The sequence below is a fragment of the Anastrepha obliqua genome, chromosome 5, assembly GCF_027943255.1.
Source record: "Anastrepha obliqua isolate idAnaObli1 chromosome 5, idAnaObli1_1.0, whole genome shotgun sequence".
Taxonomy (NCBI): Eukaryota; Metazoa; Arthropoda; class Insecta; order Diptera; family Tephritidae; genus Anastrepha; species Anastrepha obliqua.
In genome coordinates this window covers 95,006,503-95,025,300 of record NC_072896.1, presented here as the reverse complement: position 1 = coordinate 95,025,300, position 18,798 = coordinate 95,006,503, and the positions used below count along the sequence as shown (strand labels likewise).

The 18,798-nt window shown below is 35.1% G+C and overlaps 1 protein-coding gene across 3 annotated transcripts in view; it reads right to left on the bottom strand.

Annotated features, from left to right (window-relative positions):
* LOC129246847 (diacylglycerol O-acyltransferase 1) overlaps positions 1 to 18,798 on the bottom strand; it is a 63,561-nt gene that overhangs the window by 9,579 nt on the left and 35,184 nt on the right. For all 3 annotated transcript variants that reach the window (XM_054885511.1, XM_054885513.1, XM_054885512.1), the window contains exons 2-5: positions 11,159 to 11,489; positions 10,857 to 10,985; positions 8,866 to 8,960; positions 6,060 to 6,112 (exon numbers count right to left, since the gene is read on the bottom strand). In XM_054885511.1, coding sequence (XP_054741486.1) covers positions 6,060 to 6,112; positions 8,866 to 8,960; positions 10,857 to 10,985; positions 11,159 to 11,442 — 561 coding nt within the window. In that variant the 5' untranslated portion in view covers positions 11,443 to 11,489. The remainder of the gene's footprint in view (positions 1 to 6,059; positions 6,113 to 8,865; positions 8,961 to 10,856; positions 10,986 to 11,158; positions 11,490 to 18,798) is intronic.

Sequence of the window (18,798 nt, the reverse complement as noted above, 5' to 3'; positions counted from 1 at the left end):
ATACAATTTGGAGACCACTTTTGTACAAGTCCATCAAAATTCTAACACGCCAGGTATCATACATGCGAGATGGAAAAGGTAAGCGCGTGCTCACTTAATGTTCAAAGAGAATTACAACTATAAAATGCGAGGCGTAGGCGATTTTTGAGATCCACCGATTATAAGGTTGGTGATTGAGCTGCGGGACTCCTTTAAAAAGCAAGGTGAAGAGAGCAGAAGTTGAGAGTTTGGTTTCGCCATTAAAATGGCGAAATATTCGTACTTAGTGAAGAAGTTTACAAAATTATCATTTAATTTCTGAATCTCCTAAATGAGTGCAATAATTTTAACAAAAACACGCCTGAAATTACAAATTATTAAGCTTTAGTGTTCATGTATGCAAAAAACTTGCAAAGTAGGGGAAGGTGAGAGAGCAAAATGACATTTCATTTTGAGGGGAAGCTGCAAGTTTTTACTGTATAATTTTGTACTTGTAAGAATATGCATGGGAGAAAAACAGCTGATCCCTAATGGTGATTAAAATGGAGACTGTAAGTAAAAATATTTTAGATATAATTTATAAGTGCTTATGGACTTTTGAACCACAGCATAGATGGAAGCAAGGAAAATATGAAGAAAGCTGTGAGACAACAATACATCTGACAGTGATGAGGAAATGGCACAAATTATTGTGAACAAAATAAAATTATTAATTAATATTGAATAATTATTAATTTTTGTGATTTTTCCCCGCCACCAATTTAATTAGCTGTTCGTGAAACTTGCAAATTTTTAGTGGTTTTGCGTTCATGTACCTTTTTTGATATTTTTCCTCTTTGAGAGTGAATTCTCGGAAAATAAGTTACTACATAATTTTTACATGAACAGACCTATAGTTATATCCAAGAATGATAGAAACAAGATGGCGCCCATCAGAGAGTGAGTGACGTCATATTAGCTGAGTTGTGCAGTGTTGCCAACCATTTGCTCTTCGCAATAAATGTAAAGCTTTTTTATACCTAAAATGCGAAAATTTTTAAGTTCGGTGTTTGTTTCTTTTTCTTAATTTAAAGCTACCGAAACTGTAATGCTAATGAAACTTTCTTGCTTCTTATAAGTTTTGATATTTTGAACGTGCAAATTTAATTTGTTGCTCCTTTTGAGGATACGCAAAAATATTAAATCTTCTTCTCTCAACTCTTCTTAACATTGAAAACCTTTCTAACCACTTTAAAAAGCGTTTGAATTTACTGAATGAGAATTGAAACCATAGAGGTTTAATCGTTTCTTCCGGCCCTCAAACCTTAGTGGGATATAGGGCATCAAGAGGTGTATTTGTAGTAAAAATAAGCAAAAATATTTAAGAAACCATAACTACGTTTTTACACAAAGAGTACCTTATCTTGTTACATAACCTCAAATAAACCAAAAAAGTCGTTCTCTTAACAGAAAACTCATCAATTAAATTGCACATACCCGTAACACATTTATTAAAAAAAAAACGCACATTTTAAACACAATTTGTCACGCAAACAAAGTTCTTTAATAATTCAATAAAAATTTGGTATTTTATTATCATTAAATGGGCATTTTAGCGCGTTTTTATATCCAAAGCTAGGCAACACTGCAGTAGCGAGAGGGAAATTTGACTGCTGGAAGGAGAAGAACACCAACAATGGTAATCTGGCCATACTGGTGCCAATATGATGCCACTCATTATCAAAGTAACGGTACCACGACAGACGCCATCGCATTATTCATTCCATCATGGAACAGATTTATAGGCATATCAATAATTCGTGTGTCCCCCCCTCTCATCTCTAATTGGTTTATTCAGCGTAAGCATTCTTGCTACGAAGACTTTCACATAATTCTACTGAAATCGAATTTTATAAATGTTCCTACTTGCATCGCCGCGTTCGATTTTAAGATACCCCACAAGTGTTCGATGAGGTTAAGGTCTGGAGAATGCGTAGCTCATTTAGCTTAGTGTTGTAAAATTTCCGAATTGATTGGCCTGTTATGTTCTTCGTACCTACCATCTGTTGGTTGCTTAACATAACGAGGCTGCATTTTTCCGTACTTGTGCTTTGTCAAGTCCATAAACCGCAATTTGACACCAAGTGATTTTTTTTTTGAGTGTCATCTGACCATAGCATCTTTTCCCAGTCTCTTGGGTTGTACTTTTTTCGAAACCAATGCACAGTGGTCCGACCAGAAGGCGTTGGCGGACAAAATTCAAAAACTCATTTAATTAAGCTGAAAATATATATTTAGGGGTTTTAAGGATCAGTGATGACGAATCTGACCTTAGTTTTAGCAAATTTTAAATTCATTGAATACTATAAATACATTTTTACTTCCGTAATTAGCTGGTGAGTTCATTTTTACGTTTTTCACGACCCCAGAGAGTACCACGTGGAGGTTTACGGTAAGGTTATTCTCTCCTAATTTTTTTTTTTTTGTTTTTAGATTTTTTTTATTTTTTATTTTTTTTTTTAATTTTTTTTTTTTAATTTTTAAATTTTTTTTTATTTTGAATTTTAAATTTTTTTTTTATTTTTAATTTTAAAATTTTTTTTTTTGTTTTAGTTTTTAAATTTTTTTTTTTGTTTTAGTTTTTAAATTTTTTTTGGATATTTAGTTGTTTTTTTGTTTTTCATTTTTAATTTTTTCTTATGATTCAGAATCCTCGGTTTCTGATGAGCTGTTTTCTGAGGCTGGATCATTTTTCAAATTTAAAAGCGCAAGATCCTTTTTTGAAAATGGTTTTGGCTTGTTTTTCGGAACCTTAGTTTTTGATATTATAACTACATACATCTGATGAACAAAGCAAAGCATTTAATAAATCTGTCATTGTGTCAGTTCTCGACATTTTTCGTGTATTGTTTTGTCTAAAATTTTTCAAATCCTTATTGCGTGCTTCCTTAGCCTCTTCGGAGAGTTGGCCAATAGACAGCAAAGCATGTTTAATAATTAAACTCCCATGAATTAATATTTTGTGCACGGAAGCCGGCATGTAATACCAACCATATAGTTGGACAAATAGTTTAGCAGAATCAAGGGCATATTTTTGAAATGATTCAATATTAATATTATATCAAAACCAGACGATAATGTTTGTAAAATAGTGGCAAACCGCTTGATTAAATGAATATCAATTCCAGTAATTTCTGATGATACTTCAGGATCATTAAAAAACCTGCGAGCCGTGTTCCCATCATTTGTCGTTCCACTACCACCCGTTTTAGGAATATCTACCAATAATCCCATTCGACTTTTGAATGCTGTTTGGACAGATGTCTTTTTATTTTTTAAACTATTTTTTTCTTCTAGACTTCTAGCCTGCCATTTTTTGAACTCTAATCGATAGGATATGTGTAGTAAACATTCGAAAAATCTTATCCATGCATGTAAAGTGGACAAGCCAAACTGAAATGTAGATGGATCGGTTTTCTTTAGAATTGATTCTTCGATTTTGTTCATCATTATCGGCGTTGACCCACATACATAGCATTTTTGAGGTGATGATGTGTGGGTAAGAGCATTGCATACTTTGCCATCTACCATGGTGAGTAGCATTTTATGCGAAATTGATATATTTAATTCATTAAGTTTAATTTTACTTGGTGTTAAATTATCTATTTGACTTTGTACCCAATCCCTTTCTTTCAAAGAAACTATCGAACTCTCTTTTATGAACTGAAGTCTAATAGGCACGGAAGTTCGGGAAGATGATGGGCGATCATTTTTCCAAACGATTATTTTCTCTGTTGTATTAGACATATTTGTGTACAATTCTATAGGTACTAGTGAAGTTATGAAGAGGTTTTGGTCATCAAAAATTTCAATTGACCTCTGTTTATAAGCTGAATGGCCCGAACTATCGTCAAACCCCAAAGCCCATATATAACGTTTTGCCTGTGGGTAAATGCACAAAAGCTACATTATTTTTAATTTGCGCAAATTTGCGCAACAGGTTTCAGTTTGAGATCATAGCTGAAATATGTGCCTACATCACTCATGTTGATTTCAAGTGGACCGGTGTGGACCACTCGAAAAAATGATCTTTAAAAAAAAAATTTTCGAAAAATTTTGAAATTTCAAAAAAAAAATTGTATTTTGTACCACAACTTAAGAGAATTATTACTGTTTCTGTTAATATATTCAATTGTCTTTTTTTTTTCAATATTTGGTTAACAATCAAATGGTAATATTTATTTGCAGACATGAAAATTAAACTCTTGTATGAAGTACGATTTGCATACAATTTCATGTTTAAAATCAAAAAACTGCAATGAAAAATTGTTTAAATTAAGTAATATTTTTAGGAAATCTGCCTTGAATATTTAAGAAAACATCTGCATTATCAAATTTTTATTTCAAAAATGTTGAAAAATTTAATTTTGTCCGGCCGCCGGACCACTGTGCAATGTTTTCTTTTGGTTGTCAGTGAATAAAGACTACTTAACTTTCTGCTTTAAGACCAGGATTTTTCTCCGCAGAAAATGTTTAACAATCTCTCTGTTTTATTAAAAAACCCTTATATCGGTTTCTTTACTTCTGCCTTAACCTTACCACTGAAAAAATGGTCCCAAGTATTCTCCATACTTTTTTTTGGAAATGCTGTTAAAATTACTGCCCTTGGCCGGATATAAAAGCGGTGACGTTTCCGACATTTTGGAAGGCTACAATGCTTACCAAAATTTGAAATTTGTTAAATTTCTGTGGTTGGTTGTTTTGGTTTTGTTATAGAATGCACTATGTTTTTGTAAAGATTTAAAAAAATTTTTATATTAGGACTATGAATAAGTTCGTGCGGTTTTTTTTCGAAATTTGAATTTCGGATCATTCCCATGGCTTTTAAACGTTTGGAAATGGTTGATTGATCAACTCCCAAAGTTTTTGCAACCTCTTCTTGCGTTTGAGCCGGATCTTGATCGAGCAATTCCTCCAATTCGGTATCCATGAACTTTGGCGGCGCGGCCAAAATCACCACTTTTAAAGCGTGCAAACCACTTCTGGCACGTTCGCTCAGCTAGAGCATGCTCACCATAAACTTCCACCAAGATACGATGACTTTCGGCTGCTTTTTTCTTCATATTAAAGAATTCCCCGCAAAAACACATTATTTGGCACGAAATTCGACATTTTCAAGTGTGGTAAAAATATTGTTGTTTACGCTTCAAATAAAAAACTTATACTGACGTTTGTGCCTTACGACAGTAGCTCTCCAATGAATGTTTGGAAATGTGGATCGATGGAATAATAATCAAGTTACGCCATCTGTTGTAAAACCGCACGAACTTATTCATAGTCCAATATAATATAAAAACTTGCCAAACTAAGCAAAAAAACTTTAAATTTAGACTTTCAAGTTGACTCTCTGCATCTAGGAAAGAACTTGTAGTATGAGGGCCGTTTAAAAAGTCCGTGCAAAAATAAGAACTACTTAACTGCTTGTGGTAAACCTTTTTTATTTTTCGACATAGTTTGCTTTTAGGCTTATACAGTTCATCCCATGTTGTTCTAGTTTGTTGATCCCTTCCGAGTAATAGGATTTGTCCAAGTCTGAAAAATAGCCATTCGTTTCTGCAATCACCTCCTCGTTTCAATAAAAAAATGTTCCCGCCAGCAATTTCTTCAAAATTGGTGCACAAATTGTAGTCCGCGGTATTGAAGACTGGAGAATGGAGTGGATGTGAAACGAGTTGAAACCCTATTTCCATTAATTAGGCGACCACAGCTGCTGGGACGTGAGCTGGTGCGTTTTCGTGATAGAAAAGGATCTCGATTCAAACGAATGTCAAATCCAAAGAAATAGACTCATACAAGAGATGCTACTAACTAAACATAATCTCGATACGCGCCCGAAGTGCCATCTCTCTGACTTTGCCCGGACTCTTCAAACGAGCTTCATATTGGGATTAAAATAAATAATAAATACAAAATAAAAATACAATATCTTGTTGCACTTTACCCGCGATATGAATAAATATTTACATAAGTATGGACATACATACATACATACATACCGTATGTACATAATATTGCGTCAATAAAGAAAATTGCTTACTCACCATTGCCAAACCCTTTTCCACCATCAGACAAATCGAGATGTGCACAAAGGAGTCTATAAATAAATGTTATTTACAAATGACATATGTATATGCGTATGTAGGGTACGAGGGTCACTGTTTACATTGTGAGCCTCAGCAACCCTATGTGCTGTCGGGAGCTAGCGGACATTTTCACTGAAAAGTTTTGCATTTCTGACTATAACCTCACTTTATTTTGTCATTTGTGTTGTTTATAGCTATTGAATAACTGTACAAGTAAAAAACTAAAACTATAAAGTTTTATATTAGCGAGAAAAGAAAAAAAAAAAGAAATTAATTTGTGAAAAAGAATCAGAATTGAGCGATAAGGTTCCCGATTACCGAATAATTGTGATTGTAGTGCCACTCAAAACTTAAGAAAAATCGAAAGAGATTAACATAATTGCTTAATGAATGATTGCAGCTATCGTAATTTTTATATATTATATAATTTATTTTATTTTTAATTGTAATCCTGTTTTTTTTTTTGTAGAATGATTACTGTAATTGGTTCAGAGAAATAATTTTATTAAATAGTAGTACAAATCACTTCCATTATATTCACTTTATAAAGTGGATTTTATTGAATGAATGAATGGAAATATAAAGGGTTTTCCAATCGGAGGTGTTATTTTGATATAAGATCAAACGTTTCGTTGCTTGTGTGGCACGTAGCGCCGCCTTGTTGAAAATAAACATTGTCCAGATCAATACCATCCAATTACGGCCATAAAAAATCGTTAATCATCTCCCGATAGCGCAATCCATTCACCGTAACTGTTGCTCCAGCTTTCTTCACATCACTAACTTGTCCTAACAGCTCGAATTTTTTCACCAATTTCTGTATTGCCGTCCGACAGGGTGCTTCACAATGACCCAAATATGTTCGAGTTTTACGAAGCGTCTCTGCCAAATTTTCACCATTTTTTTTAGTGAGTTTTAATAACTTCAATGCGTTGTTTAAGCATGTATCGTTCCATTTTTATAAATGGCGTAGTTTCTATTTGTCAAATATCAAAAAATTACAGCTTCCAAAGTGACATTTACCGAAATAGCGGGCTATTCAAAATAACACCTGTTATTGGAAAACCCTTTATTAAATAATTTAGAAAATTTCAATATTAGCAAACAAAAGATTTTATAACTAAAGATTTTATAGTTAACAAAGACTGCAAAATATGCCCTGTGCATTGATGAAGTTTTTTATTAGACTCACAATATAATTAGTTACTCTCGCAAGCAAACTTCAATATTAGCTTCACGATTCAATAACAGATTTTATATGTGCAAGTAACGAAGACTTCGAAATATTTTCTATGAATTTATAATTTTTTTTACTAGCCTCACAATATAATTAGTTACCCTCGTACGCAAACTTCAATATTAGCTTCACTATTCAATAACAGATTTTATATGTGCAAGTAACGAAGACTTCGAAATATTTTCTATGAATTTATAAATTTTTTTATTAGCCTCACAATATAATTAGTTACCCTCGCAAGCAAACTTTAATATTAGCTTCACTATTCAATAACAGATTTTATATGTGCAAGTAACGAAGACTTCGAAATATTTTCTATGAATTTATAAATTTTTTTACTAGCCTCACAATATAATTAGTTACCCTCGTACGCAAACTTCAATATTAGCTTCAATATTCAAAACAAGTAACAAAGACTTCAAAATATGTATGCACTGCGCATTTTTAATTTTTTTTTTTTTGAAACTCACAATATAATTAGTTACCCTCGCACGCACGTTTGTATTAATTATATGTTAATGTATTTGGATTAAAATATATTCTCGCAGAAATGGATGTGAGTTTAAATTATCTTTTATTGGTATTTCCAAATTTCGTAGAAATTATTTACGAGGGTAGCTCAGATTTATTTATCAGTATAATAATAATATTTAAAAATTTCTTAAAAAATGCTTAAGTTTCAGATATACAGTCTGTGTCACAAAAAAGGAACCTCCATTATTCATGAAGTATAAAAGATATATATGTATTTAAATTTTTTTTTTTTAAATGAAAGAATGTACAAAACTACGAGTCGCAATAACTCAACAAGCTGTGTAGTCTTCATCGTTGTCGAGTATAGTCTGGCATTTTCTTCATGCTTTGAACCAGCTTTTCTTTGAGCTCGTCGACAAACAGGACTAGATTTTGCGAACTTGATGCACAAGTTGCTTTAAATCGTGGACTGGCTTTCCGGCAAGATGCGTTTTCATATGGGGTTGGCGTCTGTGCAATGGGAGGGCCAGTTTAATACTGTGACACCATTTTCTTGTTTTGTTGTTTCTCAATGTGTTTTTCTGAGAGCAGTGGTTTTGATGTTGTGGGATGGTAGGATATGTTCGCCGCCTTCAGTCGACGTTCGATGGCATTGATACTCACATCTATTCCCTTTTTAACAAGAACTGATCGTGCTTGACGTAGTCTTAAAGAAGGGTCCCGTTAAAAAAGTTGGACGATTACTTTATACTGCTTTTTTGTCGTCATTCGCTGCAAGCAGCGCTCGGAAAAGTCATCAATATTTTTGTACAAATTACACCGCTGATTCCACATCACAACATAATTGTTTGATTTTTTAATCACTTTTGTAGCCGCGGGGTAAGATAATTTCGGCCCTTTCGAATGCGTGTATAAAAATACTAGTACTAAATTTTGTATATTCCCACTTAGAACTTTCCATCACGTTTTGAACTTATGTATACATATCTAATTCTTCCAAGACTTTTCCAAATATTCCCCTTTATCATACAAAGAGGTACATATCATACTTACATAAAATCAACAATAATGAAGCGTGTCCTTCTTGTCCTTCATTTTTACCACTTAAAAAGAAATACCAATCCAATGGATTTATTCTGATACCATATCTGCAAGAAAAAAAAAAGTTAAAATGTTTACCTCTGTTACTTTGAACTTTTAATAATTTAATTCTTTGTCGAAGTGAGCCCTCGTTTGGGCAGCTACATATTTATCCTAACCTAAACCACTTTGAACATGACTGAAAAAAATTGCGTTTAGCTCAACAGCTGCATTCTGTATGCCTAATGGTGGTCACACTCGCCAACGTAAACGTATGCCCGTATCAGCTGACACGATGAAACAACGATCTACGATACTACGGAACGGAACGGTGGTGAGAATTTATTTACATGGGGCTCACATTAGTTTCATCGTGTCAGCTGATACACGCTTACGTTTACGGTGGTGAGTGTGAGCACTATAACGAGCGATCGTACGAATGATAGAATTCGGTAAATCAGCTGTTCGTTTTCATTCGCCATCACTCACAACAGTAGTATTAACACAAGAACGAATAGTCGTTTCGTCATACAGAATGCGGCTGTATGCTTCTCTGCATATTTGTGACGGGCAACTTTTTTCCGCAAAATCATTCTGACTTATAAATGTTTCGCCTCCAACGTTGAGATTTTTTTTGTTAGAAATTTTCTTAAATAAAGGCACAACTCCTTAACCGAAAAAGAATTTAGAGATAAAATGTCTTCCTTAAAATTTTGATGTTTTACGACTGAAAAGTTGAAAAAGAGCGCACATCCTTGGAACTAAAAGCCAATACGAAGGCTTAGTTTATCAAAGCAATGAATCGTAATTCGTAACTAATGGGTCATTTTTAAATTTTTTTAGTGTAGCTCATTGGATATAATTGAAAGGCAATAGGCACGATTAGCAAGCTGGAGTTGAACTCCCATTCGAAGTAAAAAGAAAATCCATATTAACTTTTTAAAAATTAGGAAGCAAAGATTAGGTATCTTTAACTATTTTATTTCACGATCAATACGTAGTTTTTTGTTAATTTTCTTACTAAACCAATTGCGAAGTTAATATAAAAAATATAAAGTTATAAAAGGTGCTTTCCATTTCAATTCAACCGCGCTATTCGGGTCATGTTCTTCGATTGCGATGTAATTCAAATATGTTGCTCTCTGGTCAAAATAATGAGACACGTATTTTTTTGTTCGCCCGAAGCAATTTTTTTCAAGATTTATCGGTAATTTTGTTTTTCGGCTTAAAATCGATATTTTTTAATTATATAAGAAACATGGGCCTTTACATAACTTAGTCAAAAATGAACCGATTTTAATGATTCTGGGTTCAAAATGATCGTCATTACTTGCACGAGTGACTTCATGTAGAAACAATTGCAAAAAAGTAGTTAAACATTTTTTATTTTGCAAAAAAAAAAAAAATTGAAATTTTTTCGAAATTCAATATTTCAAGAAGTGTATTTTTTTTTTTTTTTTTAACTTTTTCCAAATCAAAAGGACATCTCAAAATTTAATTGAGCTGAATGTCCGGTAGCTAAAATGAGTCGTTTTTGAGTAATGAATTTTTGAGTAAAAAACCTGTTTCGCACTTTTTGTTTTTTGCAAAATAAAAAATTTTCAACTACTTTTTTGCAACTGTTTCTACATGAAATAGCTCGTGTAAGTAATGATAATCATTTTGAACCCAAAATTATTAAAATCGGTTCATTTTTGACTAAGTTATGAGCCTTTAAAAAAATGTTTCTTATATAATTAAAAAATATCGATTTTAAGCCGAAAAACAAAATTACCGATAAAGCTTGAAAAACATTTTTTTCGGGCGCACAAAAAAATACGTGTCTTATTATTTTGACCAGAGAGCAACATATTTGAGTTACATCGAAATCGAAGAACATGTCCCGAATAGCCCTTTTGAATTGAAATGGAAAGAATCTATATTTATTTGTCGTACGTAGACGTTTTTTTTTTAACTTGACTTACTTTAAAAGATTTTCTAAACACAGTCGAAATCCCCCAATAGTTAATAGCAGGAAGCCCCAGTTGACGAGTCCCGTGAAATTACTAAATCCCGAACTCCATGAAAACAGTGAGTCGCGCGGCCGGTGGCAACTGAAAGAAAGAAAAAAGGTGAAAATCTCTTAATTAAATATTCCTGAAATATTTGATATTTTGATAGTATAATTAATGGGCGCACGCTGCTGCCTCCCTTGAGATACCCTACTAATTCTTTCGATATCTAATGCAAGTTCTTTTGTGTTACAATATATAAAATATAAACTTACGGTTTGTCTGGCTGCTCTTTACGTTGTTTCTCCTCTTTGCTTTGTATCTCCTCGGCGCGCGTAACACTCTGCGTTCGCCGATATCTCTGTTTCTTTTCCCCATTGTTACCATTATCGTCTTTGTCCAAAACTTTTCGAAATTTATTCAGATCTATAGGTATGCCATTTTGATCCAGTAACGCTGAGCTGGATCGTCGTTTACGCAATTCGCTGACATTGTTGTCGGTGGCCGAGGCAGATCGTCGCAGTTTTTTTATGATGCCAATGCCGTCGCGTTGCGGCATACTGTGGCTGCTGCGAGGCGGAGTTGGATGGAAAGGTGGTATTTAGACTGGAATGAAGTGAAGGCATATAAAGTATTAGATGAAATATTTAAATATCTTCGAATGCTGCGAATATTCAATAAATATATTTTTGAATTTTTATTGACTGAGTATTTGTGGATTACGAACGATGACTGAATTACGGTTGTGTTAACTGCTTCATGAACTACTGATGAAGTTCATGAGATTTTTGATAGGAAAGAAGTAAGAACCAAGATGCCTAAATATTAGTTCCGCGAGAGAAGGGCAGTTAAGGAGAAGGTGCTGAGATAATTCCATCTCATCCTACATACGACTGACGCAAAACGGACTCGACGTAATTGCAGGTCTTACGGCACGCATGCCTTGTGAATAGGGTCCTGTGAGGATACCCTCGAAATATGAGAGCTGCGCTTTTGTCATCATCGGAAGATCCGTCGAATACCTCCGACCCATACGCGTCTAGAAGGGTTTCGTGACTGTAAAAGTTTGTGCACTTGCCCTGCGCTCGTTGAGTTGACGCGAAGCCCATCGTTCCTGGAGTATAAGTAGAGAGCAGATGGTTAAGGCGATCCCAATCCTTTCCTTTTACGGGGAAACTACCTTACAGGTCTCTTGTCTGGACAGCTCATCTGCCTCGCAGTTTCCCGCAATGTCGCTATGACCAGGTTTGCTGCGAAGTTGGTCCCAAAGGACTTGAATTTTAGGCAAAAAAGGGACCGTGTTGATATCGTCAAAGACATGATTTCCAAGACTGCAGCCGACCCAAAATTCATCAACTGCATCATTACTGGAGTGGGGACGTGGGTTTATGAGTACGACACGCAATCCAGAAATCAGGCGAGTGTGTGGAAAGCTCTGAATGAACTAAGACCAAAAAAAATTGGAAATCAATTTGACCTCAAAAAGCCATATAAGAGGAATGGAAAAAAGTTACTTCTGCATGCACTAAGAGGTTGGTGGAATCGGTGCGAAAGAGGCTCCAAGCTTTTCGTGATCCTTTAAAATATGAATTTACTAATAATTATAAGCAATGGCTTTAGGACTGCCATACATATTTTGACTGTGCGTTGCATTTTTAATTTGTGTTTTATTTTTTTTCTATTTTTTCTAGTACAACAATAGTCGTAAATATTCAAAATGTTTTTCTTTCCACTAGATTTTCAATAAAAACATGTTATGTTACCAACTGGCTAATCAATTTTGCCAAAAATGCGTTTTATTTTCGGTTAATCTCATTATTTAAAAAATTTTAAAAATTTCACTGCATCACTTTGGCTGTGAACCGATGAAAGAAATAAAATGCAATCTACACAAACAAATGTTATTGTGTTGGTATTGTCCTAAATTAGAGTGATATACTATCGACAAGATAATCTTAAGAATTTTTATTAATAAATAAACAAAGTTTTATATGCAATGCAGAAAAATAAACCATAAAATATTAAGAATATTTTCATAAATCTATAAATTTCTGATAAGATTATTTTTTCACCTCCACGATTCCAAGCAAACACAATTTTTATAGGTATTTCTCTCTGTTTACTTTTTGCACTTGTTTGAAAATTTCGATAATATAAGCGGCTTAACATATTTTTTGATAAGAGTTGGTTGATTTCTTATTTTTTTTTAATAAATGTCTATGAAATTCCAAATAATCATCATGAAGTAGTCCAATAAAATGGAAAGCAATGAAATGCAATTTTTCTCCGATTAACCGCAATTTATTGGCTAATAACTCATTGCACGCATAGGAAACTGATATTTGATGTTACATACATACATACGTACATTACGGTAATCTTTGCTCTATTACTTATGTACATATATACACACATATGTATGTATGTATTATTAATATATTTTTTGCATCATTTGAACGCTGTTGGATTAGATTTCAATTAACCACAATTCAGGTATTCAGCCGCATGACACATACGAGTAGACATATATGTACATACATACATACACCCATTAATGATTACAGAGTTTGGATGAGATTCCCCTTTGCGTCACGCATATAATATGGGATATCACTTGGGAAACACCTATTAACCTGGCAAGCACACTTCCATGAGCTCAAATGTTTTTCCTGTCGTATCACTTTAAATATCAAAGGGTGGGCCAATAGCTGTTTTTTCTTTGTAAATGCTATTAAAAATCAATGTTTGATATTTTTTAATGCATTTTTTTTGTATTAGAAAGAGTAAACTTCACGTTTAATTGTTGTTCAAACAACAGCCTGATCTGGCACTGCAGCAATCCATTTCATATACTTTCGACTACGAAGCAATGAAGTTCCGTGGAGGATAACTGATGAATTTGGCGCCCAGAAGATCGTTTGTTGAACCATTTGTGTATCACGGAGTGTCACTACTGGAAACTATCTATTGCTCTTCCACAGAGCTGAAACTACTGCTCTTCCTAGAGCAATTCTTTAATGTGCCGCCAACAAAATTTATTTCTCACGTCTCTCTAGGCCTCTCCGTTGGTCATAGTGTTGCTATTGCCTTCATTTTTCATTTTCATAGTTGCAGTGTTTCAGCGATTTCAGACTTAAATTTCTTAGTTTTCAAAGTTTCAAACTTAGTACAAAATTTTTCAGTATTTCCTCAGATCTCCCAACTTTTTAACCGGTCTAAGTCTGCAAACGAAGATCCCATAAATACGCAGTTTAAGAGAAGGAAATGGAAACGGATAGGCCACACATTAAAAGACAATTTACACGACGAGTTAATTCACCCTTGGTGGAAAGTCATGCGTGTCCAGCTCAGTGGCAAAAAGCGTAGAGAAGTCAACGGGGTAGGCATGCACGCACGGTCAGCAAAATCGAGGGGTTTTTTTGACATTTCATTTTCAATGCATGCACATTTTCTTATTTTTATTCAAGGGCACTTTGGGCTCGGAATATATATGTACATATGTATATAATTTGCACGCACACCCTCTTTGGGTGTTTGACCGAGCTCCTCCTCCTATTTGTGGTGTGCGTCTTGATGTTGTTCCACAAATGGAGGGACCTTCGGTTTCAAGCTGACTCCGAACGGCAGATATTTTTTGAGGAGCTTTTCATGGCAGAAATACATTCGGAGGTTTGCCATTGCCTGTCGAGGGGCGACCGCTATTAGAAAAATGTTTTTCTTAATTTCACGCACCAACCCATTCGGCTACGGCGGCCGCACGACGAATAGCCAAAGAAAAATTGTCCACTTAAATGTCAAAAACACGCAAGGAAAGCCGCAAAACAAAAATTCATCGTGTCATATCACGAATATTTTCGAAAACTTCTTTAAAAGAAAATGTGCAAAAAACCCAGAGTGAAAAGTCATCGTGTAATTTGGCTCTAAAAAAAGCCGCCTGACAGAGTGGCGCTAGAATGGAACCCGCACGGAAGTAGAAGTCGTAGTCGCCTAAAAGCATTGGAGACGATCAACACTCCGCGAACTTTCACCAGCCAATACAACGTGGGACAATCCACGACAACCGGTTCTACATAACCGGAGCGGCGCGGACATACATACATATGTTCGGCCAAGGACTGTCACTTCAGCAGCATTTGCCATATATAATATGTATGGGGAATGTTTATGCTGGTACAACAACAACAATGTGGAAAACAGCAAAAATAACTGCCCGGAACCAGATCGGATGGAAAGGCCTTGTTGTTGTTGTTGTAACAGTTTACTAAATCCTGCCAGTGCGGAGTAGTCACCGATTGTCACCGATCGTCACCGTTTAACTCATCTAACGGTAGTCCCAGGAAACGTGCCGTTTCGACAGGTTGGGCCCAGAAGGAGAGGGGTGTTAGGTGAGTAGGCTTGCGTGAGCATGTGAATAGGTAATTAGCATCGTGCGGGATACATTCACTTGCCGAATAAACATATGTATGTGCATATATTGAGTATGTCATGATCGATTCTGGATAGGTAGGATCTTAACCTACTACAATATCGAGAACGTAATTGAACCAACGTTACGCGAGTCTTGGGAGGCAGCTGAAGCTCTTCATCTGCAATTGGTGGTGGTTGGCTTCCGATAACGGCATTCGGGGATCGGGAGTTTAGGAAGGTGGTAGGAGTCTACCAATGTATGTATGTCGTTTAATCTCTGTCTATTTACTGGCCGGTCCAGTAGTTGTATGTAGCTGTGTTTGTTCTGGATATCGTCAGCTGAGTTGAAGAGCTGCCTCCTGTTTCGTAGAGGTCATCTGCTTCCAAGAGGTGTGAAATAAGCGCAAACAAAGTCTGTCAAATGCGAGCAACCCGAAGTACTCGGCAAATATTGGTCGGAATTATTTGCATTTTGTTGTCAAACAAATAAATGTGAAGTAAATATCTACCGCCTGTAAAATATCTGTATTTACTTTTATCTTTATGTAAATACTTACAAACGTTTGCTGTAATAAAAACACAAGTGGAATTATTTTTGTAAACTCGAGTACGATGAACTCATTAAGCACTGGGCAGTCACCGATGGTTATGTAGATATGTATGTGTAAATATTTATATACATTTTTAAAATAAATAAAGGATATAATCAAATATAAAGCGGAACATTTATTTGTAAATATGTAGGCAAATATATACAGACTGTGAATGAGTTTGAAAGCGCATGCAAAATGCAAAATCACAACACGGAAATATATTTATTGTACATACATACATACATACATACACATGTACATATGTACTCGTACATAGCATGCACTAATATGGTATTATCTCACAAGCCAAGAAGAATAGTATCGCGCATACAAAACTCTCGGTGTACCCCGGCCTGATGACGCATATGAGTTAGCGTGAAAGCCCAAATGACTTGCAACTTTATATGTACATTCCGCAGAAAATGTAATTGATTGTGTGTGTGTATGTATCATGTCTCGAGAATATGTTCGTATACATTCTTAAAATAGATAAGAAATGATTCAAAGGGAAATGCATAAATGTGTAAAGGCTTTCCTACGGATAAGACGTATTTTGCTGCAAAAGTTCTATTACAGTATTGGCCAAAACTTAAGCAGTCCTATTCCTTAAGTTCTCAAGTCTTCAAAATCTTTTGGTGAAACAAATCAGGCAATCTAGCGAAAGTGTGCATAAATAGCTCATATGTATGTTTGAAGAAGTGGTTCCCCAGAAATGTGAAGCGCACTCAAGAAGTGTTGAATGGACTGTATCTCTTTCTCATTTTTATATGTATGTATGTATCTTCTATAGAATTCATTCTGTTGTGCTTCCAATCTGATAGGCATTTGCTCAATAGACTGGTACGCCGCTAGTATCTCCGCGGTAAGCCATACATAATTCGTTAACGAGAGCCTCAGTAAGTTACGTGCTCTTTGTTCATCAAGCGAAGTTTCATCATGCGAAAATTCGAAACAACCCAGCTGAGCTTGGCGTCCAAAGTTCGATATAAAGGCATTTATCAAAATACATTTTAGCGCAAAGTTTATTGTCTTTAATGTGCAAAATATCTGTATATTCGCCCGCTTTTAAATTTTTTACTTTAACGCATACATACATACATATGTATGTTTTTCTACATGACGGAGTCGTGCCACTAATAATTACACAAATACTAGTAATCATAACAAAAACAGCTGCACTTCCATGAAAAACAAAAAAAAAAACATTCACAAGTGCAAAGAGTTAATGATTCTGAAAGACCTTTGAAGATCACTTTGCTCGACTCCCTAATGGTTTAAGTACATAGTACACACATGCACACATACGCGCTGACAGTCATGGTAAATGAAGCAAATTTCCAGCAGTTCTACCCCGCTCCAAATACATTATTCTTTCCCTTCTGTCGCATTCCGCCAGTCCGTCCCAGGCAGCGTAGTGATGCGACACGGTTTTTGTGTGGTTTGTTGAACCTTCGCTGCCGTTCAAGGGCACTTTTTCACATTTTGGTTGTAGTACTAAATATCCGGTGCAACTGCGGAAAAGTACATGGAATATTGCATAACATAATAGTACATACATACATATGTATACAGAATAAGCAAACCAAAACGAAAACAGGCAAGACCTCAATTTTTTCCTTTCAGTTGCAGGTTTGCTTTCCAACTAAATATTTTGGAGTTGACTGGCTTATTTGCCATTGGGTGGTAGATTTCAAACGATGTGATAATGTTTCTAACAAAATACATACATACGTTGAAGGATCTTAAGAAATTATTTATAATATAATTCATATTTCTAACAAAATACTTTAACAAACTTGTTATAATTCGTACTCTGTTTTCGAATGCGGGCCATAAACACGCAACAAATCATAAAAATCGGTTAAAATTTGTTTCTTCACACTTTGTGGATCGGTTGACAATTTTCATTATAGGTTGTTCGCCGTTGAGTTAACATGGAAAGCGGAAAGAAAATAATTGGTATATATTGTAGGTATGTTCGAGTCTAACCCGATTTACACAGGGAAACATTTTGAAGGAAAACATTTTGTTCCTCGGGGAAGAGAGAGAGTCAAAAGCAACGAATGTTGCCGAAAACTAATTTTGGCGTGGAACCGGGAATAAAACATCAAAGTAGAGTTTCCAGTGTCTCCCTTTCAGATGTCTGTGCGTAAATCGAGACTATGGTGGTGTTTATTATGAATATTGTCATTTTTTCGCTGAATGCCAGAAATCGGCACCATCGCCACACAGACGCAATCGATTGCTAGAAAAATTAAATGTTTGTCTACTTTCAATCGGTTGCAAACAACGCCACACATCCGTCGATCTGTTGAAATTTCAAACCGATTCTTATGATTGGCTGCGTGTTTGCGACCCGCTTAAACCATACAGTTGTACCGGGTGGGGTTGTGGTTGTTGAATCGGGTGGGGTGTTTTTTAAAACTTAAAATGATAATACAAGCAAAAATATTGTTGGAATTAATATCCAAGTTTTTTAATATGATATCCGGCATATGTTCGCCGCGGGTACCAGTTACATGGTACATTCGATCAGTCCAATTTTTGACCACTTTTGGTATTTCTTATTTTTCATACACTAAGGGTAGCATTCGCCGATTCGACGACGCCTATTTTATTTTACTGTGCTGTGTTAACGGGTTTCAAAACTCAAATGCCATTTTTTAATCCTCCGTTGGGCACCCGAGTAAAAAAGCAGAAAAGTCTGGCCAGACTTTCTCGACATTGGTCGCGAATTCAACATACTTCTATGGAAGCTAACGACTTGAGCTTCCAGGTAGCTTCCTAAAGCTTCATTTTCCATCATTTTATGGATATAACTTTTTAAAAAGTCCTCGAACAGGACAAAAAAGGCCAAAAATCCCAGCCGAGGGTTTTAAAAAAGTGACTAACAGAGGGTTAAATCCCTTTGATTT